General features: G+C 35.4%; 1 protein-coding gene across 1 annotated transcript; it reads left to right on the top strand.

Annotated features, from left to right (window-relative positions):
- The first annotated feature begins 12,266 nt into the window (after positions 1–12,266).
- Positions 12,267–12,872, top strand: LOC141629329 (zinc finger BED domain-containing protein DAYSLEEPER-like). The gene has a single exon (XM_074442349.1). The coding sequence runs from the start codon at positions 12,267–12,269 to the stop codon at positions 12,870–12,872; it is 606 nt and encodes a 201-aa protein (XP_074298450.1).
- Positions 12,873–18,710: the final 5,838 nt, after the last annotated feature.

Genomic DNA, 18,710 nt, shown 5'->3' with positions numbered 1-18,710 from the left:
AACACATCTTAGTGTAACATCAGAATGTCAAAGCTTATATGATTTATTGGTGAAATAAGTGTGTCCTAGAAAACCCATATACAATGAAGTACATGGATCGATAAATAATACTTCGTATTTTGTTTTGATAGTTAAATATTTCTTATTTTTAATTAACAAATTCAAAATGCCGTATTTATCATAAAATTTCGAATTGTTAAAATAAAATTAATAATCTGTATACAAATAAAATCAAAGTGTAAAGTTTGGGCTATTATCGCTTTGAACTCGTTGTCAGTAAATTTATTGCATATGTATAAATATAGTTTTATCAAACTATTCGGAATGTATAAAATTATTTCATAGTATTATTTTCATTTATTCCGATTTGTAATTCATACCGCTTGTATGCCATTAATTTCATTTATTCGGAATGTATAAAATTATTTCATAGTATTTGTTCTACGACGGAATTTGTAGGATATTTGTATTGGCGGAATTCTGAAGAAATATACTCCTTTGCACACTAACGGATCCCACCATAACATGAATTTCTTTTTTAAAAAAAGGCTGAATTAATGAGGTGGCGTGTCCTGGATTGAGTATTGTCTTCTGAATTAATAAAGATAAGATTTAATCTTTGACATAGACTAAAGATGATTTACCTTGTAAAAGGGTGGCTCTATCAACAAGTTGTTCTATGAAGGACATGCGGGGTAATACGATCCTTGGCTTCGTATTAGTATCAAGGGTGAGAGTATGATTATTATTCTCCGGTTAATATTCCTAAGGGTTGAGTATGACGTTATCCATTAGTGAAAGTGGAGTCACGACTCGGGTTTTCACAGAGGCTTAATTATTGTAGTTTGACAAGTTGAGTAAGTATACTAGTATAGCTAGTACTCATCTTTAGCAAGCGATTAAGCAAGTGTGACAATATATGAAGTAAACCATGAATTATGGTTTGTCTTATGTCATTTTCCCTTCGGTTTTAGAGGGATAATATTTTGCAAATTGAAATACCAAATATAGAAGGTGATTTTCTACTAGTGGTAGTGTATTTTACTTGGGAAAGTACCTTGAATATATGGATTTCCAAGATCGAATTTGCATTATGAAATTGACATTGGAGTTAGTATGCATAGTGTTAGCATATATCTAGTTAAAAGGCTAAGTAGCTGAAGAAAATAATCTACGATGTTCCTTAAAGTATTTGACCAATTTCATTCATATAATTTTTGATAGTGAATAAACGTAACGGTGCGCATCGGGGTGTTTGTTATAACATGGTTTATGGACTATCATAAATGGGAATTGATATTGGTTGTTTTGTGAGATCTCATTTTTTAGTTGATGACTTTGCATAAAGGATCAATTAGGGACTTGGTTATAAAGTTGTTTGACGGGATGAGACTAAAACTCGTATAAGATCTTTGGCGATAGGATACCCAATTCCCTTCTAATACAATGTTAGAGGCTGAATTCAATGTGGAAGGCCTATTGCTAAGAGATTGAAGCACACAATAATTTATATCCCGAGGTGTGTGCTTAGACTTTCATGTTGTAAGGTTGATCTTTTGAAAAAGTGGGTTTGCAAGGACAGGATGAAAAGAATCAACCTATATGAACATGAAGTACAGCCGCTTCAAGGGAGTATGGGTTTGACTCCTGATATGTTCATGAATAGATATGGGACACTAGGCTTGAAAATAAGTGTCGGTTTCGTAATTTTAGAAGTAAATTAATTTATGTGTGAGTTATCTTCATGTATTCAAAATGGGTAGAAAGGGTTCAATGCTAAGTCACACCCCGATACTCGAATATTTGGAATGTGTAATTTCACTAAGTGGAAATTCAATCTTCGTGACATTTTCATTTATGCATAAATTGGTATGTTTGTTAACTTATTTAAAATCTTGAATTACGCTTAAATGGGGGAGGAATGTTGGTAATTTAAGTGTAATTACCGGTTCATTTTAGCGTACTCGGGTTTGGTTCGTAGATGGGTAAGTTCGTTATAATATAATGTAAGTTCGGGTAATACGGAGTGTACACTTACATAATTATTTATGAATTTACGGAATAGTTTTCATTTGAACAACTATGACGGAGGGGCTTCGGGGCAATGCCCGGGAAACTTTGACGGGTTTTAATTCCCACAATAGACATTTAATATGTCGGAATTTGTGAAAAGTTACTACTGTTCACAAATACATCCCCCTACACCTTTTCATATCTATATAAATAGAATGGGGTTGAAGATGTTTGGAATACAGACAATCCCATCTTCTGCATCATTGAACAATCTAACAATCTACACACAATACTTCTAAATTACTTCTTTGATATTGGCTTGTGACCAAAATCAGAGGGACACCGTCTTATCTCAATAGGAAATTCAGTTTAACCCGGGCACAAATAAGGGTCAAATTGTTCTATTAGGAAAGCGAAGTCGATTCGGTGTGGTTAATTATTGTCAATCCTTATTCATGCATATCCATTATCTAACACAAACCTGCTTGGAAATCGCCACTCAAAAAGGGAAAATCCGCATCCAAATTATCGGATATAATTGAAGAGGAGACCGAGTTTGATGAAAATGAGAAAGGTGAAGATGATGGTGTTGATAAATCTGAAGGAAGTGGGGAAAATAATTCTCATGCAAATGAGAACTCCAACTCCGGTGAAAAAGTTGAAGAGAATATTGAAAACGAAGAGGATCTGGTCGACCAATCGGTCAGATCTGAGGAAAACGAGGAGGAACCAGTTCAAAATGAACCACCAAAGAAGAAAGGAAAGAAGAAATCTGCGGTGAGTAAGGAGGAATTTTTATCGGGTTCGGATGCCGTCACCCTCTCCGGGAAATGGGATCCGTCTACTGTCAAGGATCAAATTGATGCTAACCCATTACTCACTGATGAAATCAAAAGAAATTGCGGAAAAATACTTCACAAGGATGCACTTCACACTCCACGGGTCTACCCGTCTTCGTGGCTCTCTTCCGATCCTGCCCTTTCGGATTTTGAAGCCGCCATTGTGGCTCAAGGTTGGGAGGATCTTGTTCAATTAGAGGCACCCGTCTTTACCAGTGAAGTCCTTCAGTTTTTCGCCATTGTCCATGTGCTCTCACGCTTGAAAACCCTAACCGCAAAAATTAATGGTAAGTCATTCACTCTTTCCCAAACTCAGTTTGCCAAAATCCTCTCCATTGACAATCAGGGATACGATCTTACTCCTGCCGAAAAAACTTGGCCAGCCTTAGATTATGCCTCCCCCTCCGTAATTGCCAAAACCGTGACCCCCTTTCACCCCAAATGCAAACCCGTTAACCCCAATGAACTCCCTGCCCTACCCAAACTCTTGTTCAACCTACAGTGTCGTACCATTTACCCATCTAATGACCGCACAAAACTTACTGTTGCCCAACACTATCTCATCTTTCACTTAATGACTCACAAAAAAATCAACCTCCCTAGCCTTTTCTTTAAACTAATTGCCATGATCGAGTCCAAAATTCAAGACCCCAACTACAACCACCCCATTCGCCTACCCTATGACATGTGGATTTCTCTGATTATTCGGTCCAAAGGGTTGCTTGTTAAGGGAAGTGTCGGTTCTCAGGATATGTTTGATATGATGTCGGGTGGAACCTTGGGGAAAATGCTGCTGAAAACTGAGAAGGGAATTTTGGAGGTTGTGAAATCGAAAAAGGGGAAGAAGGATGTCGAAAAACCCTCGGGAAAGGAGGGTGATGTGTCCGGATTTACGGGTGGGTCCTCGGTTCTTGAAACCTTGACTCGGGTTAAGGAAGACGTTGCGTGTCTTCCGGGTCTGAAAAAGGATGTGGAACTCATCAAGTCTACTCTTGATTACCTCAAAGGTGAGGTTGCTATCATCTCTGCTTTACTTCAAGAGAAATCTGAGGATGGTGATGCAGAAACTGTCGAAGGCTCGGACGATGATGATGATCTGGATGGGCTCCCTGTTTCGACCCACTAAACCCATATTAACTCCTAAAAATCAGCCTAACCATTTTGTTTGCCACCATTGCCCCTACCCCACTTTTATCTATTTTGGTGGTGTACTCTTTAAACTATGCATTAGCCGTACCGAACTTGCTGTTTAAACTTTGTTTGAACCTTGTTAAATGTTGACCTTGTCATTTTGTTGCAAATTTGGTTGTCTTTTGTGTGATGTAACATGCATGTTTATTCTGTGTCCAGGGTTAGTATTTCCTTGTTTGATGATGTCAAGAGGGGGAAAAGGGAAATTCATGTTCTTATTACTTGCTAGTTGGTTAATCTCTTGTCTTGTGGTAGAATAAATTTGACAGTAACCTTGCTCTAGGATTTGTGACCTTATAAGTTTAGTCCACTGATTCTATTTTCATGATTATTGGTGGACTAACCAATTGAGGGGGAATTTTTTTTGGAACATTCATTTATTAAGGCTTGTCATCGTCAAAGGGGGAATTTGTTAGAACACTTTTGTTGATGATGACAAACCCACTCTAATCTTGCCTTAAGATGTTTTATTTCAGGATTTAGTCCAACCTCCGAATCAAGTGATTATCAAGTGATTGTGGTCAAAACGTGTTGAACAAGCTACCCAAGGATTATGTTGTAATAATGAGTCACTTATGTAAAGGTAAAAGGGTGTAGTACTAAGGCAACAATAAGCAAGACTGTTGTTGAACAACAGTCTGCTTACTAAGGCAACAGTCAGCCAGACCGTTGCTTCAACTCGTGTCACTTAGAAGAAGTCTTCATTTTCAAAATATTCATATTTCAAAAATACAAAATTATATTTCGAAATATACATTTCTGATATTTGAATCTTGTAAAAGGTTATTGTTTAAGAAAAGGATATTCTATTGGCATCTTTCAAAAGGTCTTAACTCAAAGTGGCAATAATTTTTATCATGGTTTTTAGAAAGAAGAACTTGTTTCTTTCCAAATTTGTTCCTCTAAAATGTCCTCACTTGATTGTCCATCTTACCTTGACTAATTTTCAAAGGCCCTTTCAAGATAGTAACAAAGCTCCTTTTCTTCTTTAACCTTTGGAAGAATGCTCCATTTTGTGCAAACTTGGGCAAGTCAAAATTATTTATTTTCTACCTCATGTCTTGACCTCTAAACCCTAGTTTTCTTCCCTATAAAAGGAGCACTCTTCTGCTTCATTTTCTTAAGACTTTTTCCAGAGAATTTTCAAAGTGTTTTGCAAACTTGTTTTTAAGAACTCAAAGCTTTTTACTTCATTTGCAAAATATTGCTAAGTCTTCCAGTGGCAACAGTCTTCACTACCGTTTCCTTAAGTATTACATTCTCTTACCTAGAATCGATTGATCTATAAGTGTCCTTATCAATTCTTTCATAGAATCAGTTTGAGGAAACTTGATCTTTGTAATCATTCTAGTAAGAGTCTTAAGTTTCTAGACGGAGTAGTCTTGAGACTTGTGTCGCAACCGGAGTAGGTTGTTGGTCCTTTTATTTGTAAGTGTCTAAGTAGTCGGAGTAGATCACTTAAACTTATTAATAAAAGAAGATTGGACGTAGGCCTTTAGGAGTTGGCCGAACCAAATCAAAAGCATCGTGTTAATCTTTGTTACTTTAATTTCCGCTGCATTTTCATTACTCGATTGTTAATCCACGTTTTATTTAACAATAGTCGCTGATACTGTTGCTTTTGGTCAGTAGCCTTCTCTTATGAGCTAAGACATACAAGCAACAGTCAGATCAACCGTTGCCTTACTGCAATATTCTTAAACATCGTGATACACTCTTAATGAATCAATATTACTTGATGTATCCATTTGTTCTTCACATTATCAACCAACTTGCTTTAATTTAATACAGACTAAGTTGAAATTTTTAAAATAGTACCTAATTCACCCCCTCCCCCTCTAAGGTACTTGAATCCTAAACTCTTCAATTGGTATCAGAGCCTCGTGCTCCTTAGAGTTTAAATCCTGGAAAATGTATTCCTCAAAACAGTCCAAGATCCCGGTCTTTATCAAACGAAGTCGAGTGATGGAAAATAGAAAAATAAGAGAAAACTGAGTAATTAAACTAATTAAATAAATTTAGTAAAGAAACGGAAAGGAACATACGAAGCAGGGGAGAAATCGACTTCAATGGCGGAACAAATGTGACGGAGTTCAGCGAATGACGAAGACGGAGTGAATGGCGAGGACGGAGCTCAGCTGAAGACGAGTTGAAGAGAGAGAGTGAACGGACTAAATGTGACGGAGTAAATGATTGAGGATGAAGGGAAATGGCGGAATAAATGAGCTCGTAGAAACTCGGTGATAATGGTGATAATGGCTGAAAAGTAGCTGAAGGAAGAGAGAGAAATAAATGAGGGAAAGTGAGATTGTAAATGAGGGAAAGTGAGTTAGTTGGGCAGTATATAGGGGGACACATGTCAACATCTGGTGCATCTGTAATAATTAGATCCAATGGTGAGTAAATGGTTCAGCCGCCTTACCCTAAGAAGGGTGCCTCACATGATTCAATTTATATATGTATATATATAGATATCTATATATATCTATATATCCGTGCGTTGCACGGATACTAAAATAAGTTGCAACTATAGTGCATTGCACTACTTATTTTAGTTGTAAAAGTCTAATGTGCATCTAATATTTGATATACTATCATTTTAAATTTCAATTAGTTACTAATCTAATATAACGCGTGCAAATTTTGTCAAATAAATTTAAGAGGCCCGTTCTATATGTCGATTTGAGGTCCCAAATAATAAAAGAATTTTTTTATCATTATTATTAATTTTGAAATAATGAACTATAATAAACCAATGCATTGCTTAATAAACTATAAACTAAAAGCTTGAAGGTATGTGACTTTATTCACTATTAAAAAGAAGTTTTCTCGCAATTTTTCAGGAAAAAAATGTTTTCGATAAAAATAAAATTAATGGAGAAGGAATTTTGTTGCTCAAAAGGATCGAACTCGGCCTTCAAGCTAGAAAATGCAATAAGCAAGTGTGCAATAACCACTGTGTCAAGATAATTTTATCCTACTTTATGGTAACCATATGTAATTATTCTAACAACAGAATAATTCTTGGGTCCCAAAACCGTTTGGGAAACTGTTCTGAGAACACCTTGAACTTGCTATTGGACGGGTCTGACGTCATGTCTATATTGAGAAGAATTAGAGAACAACATTATGTCTTGATCATCGACCTTATTGGGTTGGGAAATGAGAGGGGAACAAAAGCATGCAAAATTACTTGTTTGGTTAGCAAATGAGATATAAGAGAAATGGTGAAGGAACGGAGGGATCCAAACAGTACACCCAAGACGATATAATGACATTCTCAAAATAACTTGATTAAAAGTTAATGATATAATATTAACATGATAAATACTCCCTCTCTAATCCAATGTCCCCAATTTTCATTTTTGTACAATCTAATTCAATGTTCCCCTTCTTTACTTGGTAAATTAGTTGATATAATTATCCTCTTTTATTTCTTGTTTTTTAAAATGATACCGTTGTAACTGCCTTATTAAAACTCCACATTATAACATTTTTTTATACACCCCTAATTATTTTCAAGAATACCGCCACAAAAAACACTATAAAGTCATTCCACATTAAAATTTATGCGCCGGCCCAAAGGAGCATTGGATTGGATTGAAGGGAGTATAACATTTGATGTTCTGTTTTGTGTCTAGCTAGCAAAGAAACAAAATTGGTTTATATACATGATATTTCAAAGGTTTTTAGTCTATATTTATAGTATTTGTCACGTTCTTATTTTCATATAATATACTTTTCAAATAAAATATATCTATTTACCTTCTCCAATCAATACCTAACTTTATCCACCATTTTCCATATCCAACCTTTTCCACCCAACTAACCGAACTAACACATCAGAATCAACGTGATGAAATGGAGTATGATACCCTAGAGGTATAGGGATCCAAATCTATTCCTTCTTAAAACTGTTGGTTTACTCTAAAATTGTAAAGGAAAGAAATGTAGTTTGATACCAAGGGCGTAAGATAGGTATGGTATTCCATAGGGTTGGCATGGAGTAAAAATCCATTGGATATCTACCTGCATTCAATTATACACCAACCAAACCAAACAATTGAATTAAACAAGTTCACTCCATTCCATTCCTGAAGGCCAACCAAACGTCTCTTTAAGTAAACCAAACAACCATAAAAGGTATGAGATTCGGAATCAATACCTCCATGATATCATGCTCCATCTTATTCTATTCCATCTTTTTACACCAAATGAATCCTCATAGAGTTTGTTTAATTAATATTTAAATATATTAATTTTAATATAATAGTTTAAAATTTGATCTAATTAAATTATCATACACTTGTTGAAAAACTATAATTCCTAAATTTATACCATAGATTTGGCTTAAATTAAACTATTATCAATTTATCACACTTGTACACTTATCAATTACTCATTCCATTCCAATGTACCTATTTGCTTTTTGGAGGTCAAACTTTAAAAACTTTGGCCGTTAATTCATTTAAAAAGATAAAACTTTGAAAGTTAAAACTAACATATTTAGTTTTGTTATGTAATATCTTTCATAAAATTATATTTTTGATTAAAAAAAAACTCTTCGTATAAAGGAAGAAAAATATGGTTAAAGTTAAGTGTCACATCGAGACCACCAAAAATTAAATGGGTATATTAGATTGGATTGGAGAAAATATTAGTTAGGGAGGTAAAAATTAAACTCTTTAATATTCATTTACTCTTTTAAATATTTGGATATACGCTCTAAGGTCCGAGTATAGACAATAACAAGATATATGAGCATATTTCAGCGTTCATTTTGCTCTTTATTATATAAATAAATTCCATATACTCTGTATTATGCAAATAGTAAGTGTACAAATATTAAAGAGTAGTTTTCTAATATCAATAGAAGAATTGTTCACCAGCTTCTACCGCTCTTTCTTCCCTCTTAGGTTGTTACTGCAGAAACAACTCCGCAGGCAGCTAATTGTCCGAAATCGAAGCGTAATGCGTCGAAAAATGAGTACGCTTGAAATATAATGTTGAAACCCAAATTTTAGCAGCGGAAATCAACGACGGAGAAAGGGTTTGGAATTAATCAACAAATTATACCGTGTTTAGAAAATTGAAACTCAAATTAAACTTTTACTTGCTTCAAAACTGCAATTACTTTCTATGGTACTCAATTGAAGGTTAAAGATAATCGGACGACTGATTGATTGATCAATTGGTTGTAGGTATAATTGTAATTAATTGGAAATTGTATTATACTGTAAAACATTATAATGATTAAATTAGTGGAAGGTGATTTGGGGTTGATTTGATCGTAAATTAGGGTTTAATTTCATGTCTGTTTTTTTTTCTTATTTTTGTGTATAGAAGGAGAAGGGTAAAGGTGGAAAAAATCGGAAAATTTGTGTACGATCTAGTAAAATGTGTGCGGGAAATAGCGCGTCCCTTCTAAAATTACTAAAGTACACTAAGAAATCCTACACATTATTCGAAGATTTCATCAATTTCCTCTGCCTTAATTACTGAGAAGATGAACAACTAGATTCCACTTACCTTTTCCATAAAAAATCAACAAATCTCACACTTCCTTATCAACTTCACAAAACAACAAAAATTCACCCAAAAAATGTGCAGTAGCCCGTTTACATAAACACTTACCACCAAAATCAAGCAAATCTCAAAGATTTACCAGACAACATCAAACTAATCACAGCAAACACCGAAAAATTTACGAATAAATTTACATTGGATTACATAAGCTAAGCCATATGTTTATCATGATTAAGATGGAGTTAAAAGAAGGAGTTGGATCGAATCTCGTCTCCAGGAAAGTTGTTTTTGTGGGTGGTGGGGACGACGACATGGTAGCTCGTGATGTTGTCAGCGTCGTTTAGGTTGATCGGTAACGTTGTCGGTGATTTCAGAGGTATATGGTGATGTCAGCGGCGTTGGTCATGGTGGCTGCCGGCGACCGGTGGTTGTGGCCGTGGTAGTAGCTTAGTCGGTTATTAGTGGGTTATTGAGGAAAGTTTGGGAATGGCTGAAGTTTTTTTTATACAAATATTTGTTCGGTTTTTCTAACCTATGCCCACTGGGCATAGGATAAGAAATAAAAAAACGGAAAGAATTAAATGTGTTTCTTGTAAATAGAAGTAAAAATGATGAGATATTCCAATTTCCCATAAAAATAGCATTTAATTCTTTCCTATTTTGGTTTCTTATCCTATGCCTAGTGGGCATATGTTAGAAAAACCCATATTTGTTTTGGTCGTGAATCTCAGCCGTACAATGTTTTTAATTCCAATGGTTGTAGGTCGTTCTCACCGTTCTCACTGAATAGTCGTTCTCACCGGATCCTAAATCTATATATATATATATATATATATATATATATATATATATATATATATATATATATATATATATATATATATATATATATAGGATCTTGTGAGTTTGGTTTCTTATGGTGAGTTGTGAATTTTGGCTTTGAAATCTCAGCCACTAGATTATATTAGAGATGAATGGACAAGATCTAATCTTACCTGTCATATATACCACTGTCCTTTATTTATTTTCTCTTTTTCCTAATGTTACTCTTCTTTCTTTTTGTTTTTTTTTTACTTTAATTTTTTTAATCTTTTTTTTAGCTCATGTTATTGGGCTACTCTTTTTTTTTTTACTTTAATTTTTTTTATCTCCTTTTTTTTAACTCGTGTTAATACGCTTTTTTTTACAACTTTGATTTTTTTTCCTCTTATGTTTTTTTCTCTAATTTTCTCATTATATTACCTTTTTTTTCTTTTTCTTTTTGTACCAGTTTTTTTTACTCTTATTTTTTTTACCTTGTGTTATTAACTTATTATGTTGTTATTATGCTTTTTTTACTTTGATTTTTTTTTTACAACTTTGATTTTTTTTTCTCTTTTTTTTTACCACATGTTATTGTGCTGTTATTTTGCTGTTATTGTTATTCCGCTGTTATTGTGATGTTATTCTACTGTTACTTTGATTTTTTTTACGACTTTGATTTTTTTTCTTTTTTTACCACGTGTTATTGTGCTGTTATTCTACTGTTATTGTGATGCTGTTCCGATGTCACTTTGATTTTTTTACTACTTTGATTTTTTTACTTTTTTTTTACCGTATGTTATTGTGCTGTTATTCTGGTGTTATTGTGATGTTATTCCGGTGCCACTTTGATTTATTTTACGTCTTTGATTTTTTTCTTTTTTTTACCACGTGTTATTGTGCTGTTATTCTACTGTTATTCTGCTGTTATTATGATGTTATTCCGGTGTCACTTTTGATTTTTTTTACTACTTTGATTTTTTACCGCATGTTATTGTGCTGTTATTCTGGTGTTATTGTGATGTTATTCCGGTGTCACTTTAATTTTTTTTTACTACTTTTATTTTTTTTATCTTTTTTACCACATGTTATTGTGCTGTTATTCTAGTGTTATTGTGATTCTGCTATTATTGTAGTGTTATTGTTATTTTTTTTAAAAAATCTCATTTTGTTACCTTTTTTTTCCTTTACGTGTTGTTACTCCAGTGTTATTGTGCTGTTATTCTGCTATTATTATTGTATTATTGTTATTTTTTTAAAAAAAAATCTCATTTTGTTACCTTTTTTTCTTTACGTGTTCTTACTCCAGTATTGTTGTGTTGTTATTCTGCTATTATTGTTGTGTTATTGTTATTTTTTTTAAAAAAAAAATTCGACAAGTAACATCATATTATGATAACATTATTTTGAGACTCAATCGACAAGTAACTTAATTTTTTTCGACAAGTAACTTAATTTTGTTCATGGATTATGGACAAATGAGCAGGCCCAGGCCCATTGTTCCTCATAAACTCCTCCAATCTGTCAAAATACTGGGTTTGTAAGCCTATATCATGGGTTTGTAAGCCTATATCAGCAACTATTCGACTCATTTTCACAACCTCTTCTCTATATATACTATCGGCTTCATCCTCGACTACCAATCTCACTAACTCCGCTACTGACCGTATATCAATCGACCCATCATTTTCATCCTTCTCTATTACGACCTCAATCTGCTTCTACTTCAGGATTTTGGCATTTAACACCTGATCCAACACAAACGGTAGCATTATCAGCGGCCTTGCGAACTGAACCCCTTCAATCAGCGAACTACAACCACAGTGTGTCAAAATGCTCCTACTGAATCATGTGCTAGTATCCTGCTTTGCGGAGCCCATTAAGTCCAAACCAGCCATGGACCCACGATACAAGTTGAAACTTGTGAAGTTCACATTAAGTAAGTTGTACGGTGAGGACGATGGTGACATATGGGCAAGGACTATTGATGAAAGTATACATGATTTATACCTTGAATATGTTGCTCAGACTTTACCTTTGCCATGGATTCACACGGAACAAAGATACGACGAGTTTATTAAAGCCGAATCCCTTGAAGATGAAGTAGGCCCACCTTCAGATGTCGGAATCTCAGATTTTGAGGTGTATATTTCTGATTTTTCTAGTAACAGTGAAACGTTCGAACTTAACCAGTATTTGGAAGAGGATCTTTTGCCGAGAGATGAACTTGACGTCATTGATTGGTGGAAATTCAAGAGAATCCAATACCCAACTCTTTCTAAGATGGCAGCCGACTTACTGTCGATAACATTTAGTACCGTGCATCGGGATTCCGTGTTTGATACACAAACCAGAAATTTGGATAGTCACCAGTGTTCCTTACGGCCTGGAACTTTAGAGGCCATGGTCTGTGCGAAAGACTGGTTGCAGTTCGGAACAGAGCAGGGTTCCGACACGGTAGGTATTATGATTACACCATTGACCGTAAAGAAAGAAGAATAAATGTTGGTGGATAATATCTTAGATTTTGCAGATGGTAAAGGTAAGTTAAGGGCTTCTTCACAATGATGCCATTCACTCGAGTCCTAATCTAAAAACCGGGTCAAGGTCTGATCCTTTTTGCTTCTCCAATTTCGGGAATTAAGAATAAATTCAATCAGCACGAGAGTCGCTTGTGCTAGCAGCATGTTTCTTACCCCGTATTTCTGAAAGAGCAAATACATAATTTCAGCATAAAATGAAGAAAATGCTGCCACAAACAAGATTCAGACATTTAGTGTATTATCAGGGATCTGGAAGTTAAAGTAATAAAATGATACGAAGAAAGGGTAGCATAAATGACGTAACTATTCTTCAGAAACGCGCTTCAGCAGCCTCATCGAAAAATCAAAGCTTAGATGTAAACTTGCACAAGGCTTATTTGAGTCAACATAGGCGCATAGACAACTTCGAGATGTAAAACCTCGGATACAATCAGACAATGCAAAAATTACGCTACTCAATCAAAGTTACCAAATAAAATCAACAGATGAAAATCAAAACGAAACATCAGAAACCTAAGATTGACGGGTTATATAACTTTCCGAAATCCTAAACATCGCTCTCGAATAAAACGTTCGTACAAATTTCATCTGATGAATTCACGAAAGAGTTCATCGCAAAACCTAATATTCTACCGAACATAGAAGCGATCATCGCAAAACAAATAAAAACATAAACAATACAGTAAAATACTCCAATTAAAGAAGAAAAATTGCGAAATTTCGTCTTCAAAATTAACATGAAGAACACATGATAAGCGAAATTGCAGACAAAAACCTAAAATTAATTGAATTTGATGGCAAATGTTAGAACAATTGCTTACCAAATTGATTGAAACGGCAGTAGAAATGTTCGAGAGAGAAAGATATCGAGTGAGAACAAACGATGCAGAATGTGCGATTGTGATAAAGATGAAACGATTTTCCATGTTATGTTGGTTTCATTTTGATTTCAATTGTTAATTTATTTATGCCAGGGAGAAGGACAGCGTGTTTTGAAAATTTTATTTTATTTATTTTTTGTTTAATCTCAGTCGTTGGATCCTTGATCCAATGGCTGAGATTTTCCAAACTTACACCTCACCATAAGAACCAAACTCACGAGATCCCGCCTACATATATATATATATATATATATATATATATATATATATATATATTCGCGATAAATAAAATTGGAACTATTAAATACTAATTAAACTTATGAAATGAGCTTTTTAATCAATTAAGCACGCAAAATCGAGTCAGAATAATCTATAAATGAGGGGTAAAATACGACTAAAATACTACTCTTCAAATATCCCCACACTTAAACCTTACTCCTCCTCGAGTAAGCTCATTAAATTAATCTAAGAACCTTAATATAAAAGGACTATCTAAACTAGTAATATCCGAAGAAAGACAATTAACGGGCCTTCTCCGTCCCTTCAACTCACAATGAAACACAATGAGGTATGTGCTTCCTTGCAAGGTAAGTGGGGGCTTGCGGAGAATTTTGACACATCTAAACATTTAAGCACGAAATAGCACATAAGGTGCATCACAAAAAGTCAAACCGCTTTCCTCATCTAAGCGGCCATTTTGTTTCAAAATTGAAAGACCTAGCTCGGGAGACGCCGTCTTAATATCCCAACGAGGTGCCAACCCCCTGAGAATGCATGGCCCAAGCAACCGAAATGTGACCACATAGGCCAAAGAAATACATTCTAAGGCGGGAAAGGGGAAGCAAGGCTAGTCCTACAAGAATTACATGACACGACTTAAGATTCAAACGAGAGAGACCCGTGACTAAGGGGACCTAGACTACCGACTTCCTCGCGGTTTTTGCTCGTCACATATTTGAAGAACGGGCGTTTTCTTGTACAAAAAGTAACTAAAACACTCTCCTACCACGACTCGTGAAACGTGCCCGCAATCTAATGGAATGAATTTATTTCAAAATAACTCGGTTTCAATTACGAGTTCGTGCTTGATGATGGTGGTGACGATGGTGTTGCTGGTGGACGACGTTGATGGTGGTGGAGTACAGGAACAATGGTGGTCTGAGTGATGGTGGAGCAGGCGGTTAGAATGGTGGTTGAGTGTTGTCGGAATTGAGCAGCAGGGGCCAATGGTGGTGATTGCTAATGATAGCTGCAAATTGGACTTCAGTTTCGAATCCGGTTCAAGCGTGATGAAGCTCTCTGGAAGTCGATTGATGGTTAGAGCTGCCGTGTGATCGGAGTTGCAGGTAGTTGATGGTGGTGAAGTGTGAGTTGAATTGGTGATGGATTATGGAGCATTCATGGTGATGTGAGGTGGTGAATATGAATGAATGGTGGTCATCTACATGCGTCGGAATGGTAAGCTATAGTGGGTGATGGAGGTTGAATATGGTGTGTTGGTTGTAGCATGAGTTTGCGACGGTGACGAGCTCGTCGGAGCTACTGGCGCCTAGTGGCAAAAGGGGCTGCTAGTTGTCGAATTAAACATCTCCGGAATCGGGTTTTGGTTGAAGCTTTGATAAATGGTGGTGATGATGAGTGTATAAATGGTGGTAATAGTATGGTAATGGTGTGTGTAGAGAATGCCTTGAACAAAGCAGGTTAGTTATTTTGGCGAATTAATTTCCCAAGGTCAGGGGTTGACTTTGTCTTTGCTATCTTTGATTAATGCAATGACTAAAGATGTTTGATCATCTTCATGATGTTGATGAGATTGAATATGACATGTAATTAGAGAGAGGAAATGAGAGAATTGAGAGAGAGAATTGTATGAGAGATTGAATGTGAAAATTGTTATTGATATTGTGATTGATTCAGTACATATGATCAATGAGATGCATCTATTTATACTAAGTGATACACCGACTTACTCCTATGATTTAACTAACCATGGTTGTTAGATTATGGTCTAACTAACCTGTAACTGACTCAACTAACTTTCTACTCCAACACCCCCCTCAAGTTGGAGGGTGTGATGAACAAACCCAATTTGTCTTGCAATAAATTATGTTGAGGACCAGTCAGAGCTTTAGTGAATAAATCTGCTGGTTGATGTTTAGTTGGAATGTAGGACAAGCTTATCAGACCATCCATCAGTTTTTCCCTGACAAAGTGGCAATCTAAGTCAATATGCTTAGTTCGTTCGTGAAAGTTAAGATTTTCAGCAGCAAAGAAGATAGTCAGGACGCCAAGGACCACATCACCTTGCAAACCGAATCATGTCCCGACAATCAGTTTCAGCGATTGCGACCTGGTAGGGATTCCTGATGTTCATCATGATGGCCTGGTAATTTCTATGCAGATTGGAACCGCTACAGTAAGGAGGATCCTAGTAGATGGAGGCGGCTCGATGAACCTAATCATGCTTGACGTACTGAAAGCCATGAATATAGGTGAAGATCAAATCACCAAGAAATCCAGCGTTTTGGTAGGGTTCAGTGGAGAAACCAGAAGCACATTAGGAGAAATCCATCTTTCATCCTACGTTGAAGGAGTCTCATCCTATGAGAAATTTGGAGTCCTAGATTGCTTGGCATCCTACAACGCAATTCTGGGCACACCCTGGATTCATAATGTCAAGGCTGTGCCATCAACCTATCACTAGTGTATCAAGGTACCAACGGATTGGGGCATAGCCACAATCAAAAGAGATCACAAGATAGCCCAAGAATGCTATACAGCAGCCTTGAAACCTCCCAAGGCAAGTAAGTCCCTCGCATAGCAATTACCGTACCTTGTCAGGAGTACTTATTGAAGGAAAAGTAGATCAATATACTTGACATATTCATATATGTTTAAATTTAATTTGTCATAAAATTAATTAATGATCTTATGCATGCAAACTATAATCAAAATAAGAGAAGAATCTTCCATCCTTACATTGGATTTTCGGTTTTTAGGGCACAAGAGAGATCTCCTTCTCTCTTGTTCTTGAGCTTTCCTTTTGGATGAACAAAGACCCAAGTGTAGGATCTCTCCCAAGAAATTATACCCAAAGCACACTCTTAATTAAAATCAATATTATAAAACTAGTACAATATTAATTTTGTAAGAATAATTGACCCAAAATAATTTTGGTTTTTGTCTCCTAAAACCGGGTAGGAGAAAGAGGAAGGAAGGAAAATATTTTTATCTCTCTAAAAATATTTTGATGAGATGAAATGAATGAATGAACAACCACAAAACATTTTGTGTATATGGTAAAAAAAAATAAGAGGAAAAACCAAGTGGTTTTTGCCTCTCTAAAATCGGGTCGAAGAAGGGGCAAAAGAGAGCCAATGCATGCTCTAGTTGCTCTTCACAATGAGTAATAGATATGCATGGCTAGTTTAGTAGGTAATCATGGTGCTTATCACTAACTAAATCAACTTAATATTTGCCTAATCCTTCTTCATATTTTCGGCACATTGGGATAATATGGACTCCATATTATCTTTGTCAAAATGTCAATTTTGTCTTATGTCACATGTCATATGTTGCATAAATTTGTTGTGCATTTTTAACATATTAAAAATCAACGTATTATTAAAAATACGTCACATACAAAAATCGTCTTAGTAATTCATAATTACTTGTACCAAAATATTTTACCAATTATAAATCACAACAATTTGTATTTATAATAATTCATTCAAATTTAATTGTTTCCTTAAACAATAATTTCATCTGATTAATGATACAATTCGATTACTCAGACCGAATCTCATTTTAATCAATTTTAATGAGATACGTAAATATTACTTCCAAAATCGTCCGTTAATTTTAATTAAATTAATTGACTCGTAACGTTATACGATCAATTAATTAATCAATTAAGAGTGTTGCCCTATAGGTATGACCTAGGGGATCAACTGATCACAATCGTCGCACGACAGTAATGTCAAACTCTAGTCAGCCAATCATTACCGATATATGTTGATCAGTTGACAGTAAATATTACTTCCCAATTGTATTCTTTATAATGAGATTTAAATATGTGATCACCATGATCAATAGTTGTGACCGCATTATTGTCGGAGGACACATATTCCAACAATCTCCCTCTTGTCCTTGACAAGTGTGCGTCACCAATTCTCTTGTCCTATTACTATCTCCCACTCAATGCAAGTTGTCTTTCAGGTCGTACTTGCAAGTGATCATATCGAGAGTGGTTTCCTCGATCTGGAGAATAACTGATTGATCGGATTTATCCACCATGGATACATTCCGAGCGTGGCCACGCATTTCCAGTTCATTACTCCTCGAGTGGCCCTGAGATATTGTTATAACCCTGACTAGGGATGGACAATTTCTATCGCACTCATTCCTTCAACTAGCCACAACCATCATAACCCAAAATATGCCCATTTGACCCCATTTACGAAGGTCGTAGTAACACAAATCAAAGTTAATCCGAAACTGTGCCATCTTAGGCGAATAGTCTTTAGTCAAAATAATCGACTCATTTGAATACTATAGCAGCTCTCGCCATGACCAGGCTATATAAATTTGCCAGAACTCTATTAGCGGTCATTAGGCCCGACAAAATGGTCCTAACAGTTTGCCTTTGTGATCGACTAGTCATCTCACATGACTCTATGGCACTTGAACTTGCCATCAATCGCATCACACTCTAGTCACTTCGAGACGTCACCTCATACAAGTGACTATGGGCAAATACTATGTTAATCCGTGTTCACTTTAACGGGGTTCAATTGTCACTACAACCCGTTTGGATGTAACAATGTATAAATTAAAGATAAAAGACAAATGTGATTATGAACATGAACAAAAACAACACTTTTATTTCATTTCAAAATCTAACATAGACTTGGTAC

Source organism: Silene latifolia, chromosome Y (assembly GCF_048544455.1).
Source record: "Silene latifolia isolate original U9 population chromosome Y, ASM4854445v1, whole genome shotgun sequence".
Classification (NCBI taxonomy): Eukaryota; Viridiplantae; Streptophyta; class Magnoliopsida; order Caryophyllales; family Caryophyllaceae; genus Silene; species Silene latifolia.
Note: the sequence above shows the minus strand (reverse complement) of the source record. Positions and strands in the feature narration are given on the sequence as shown.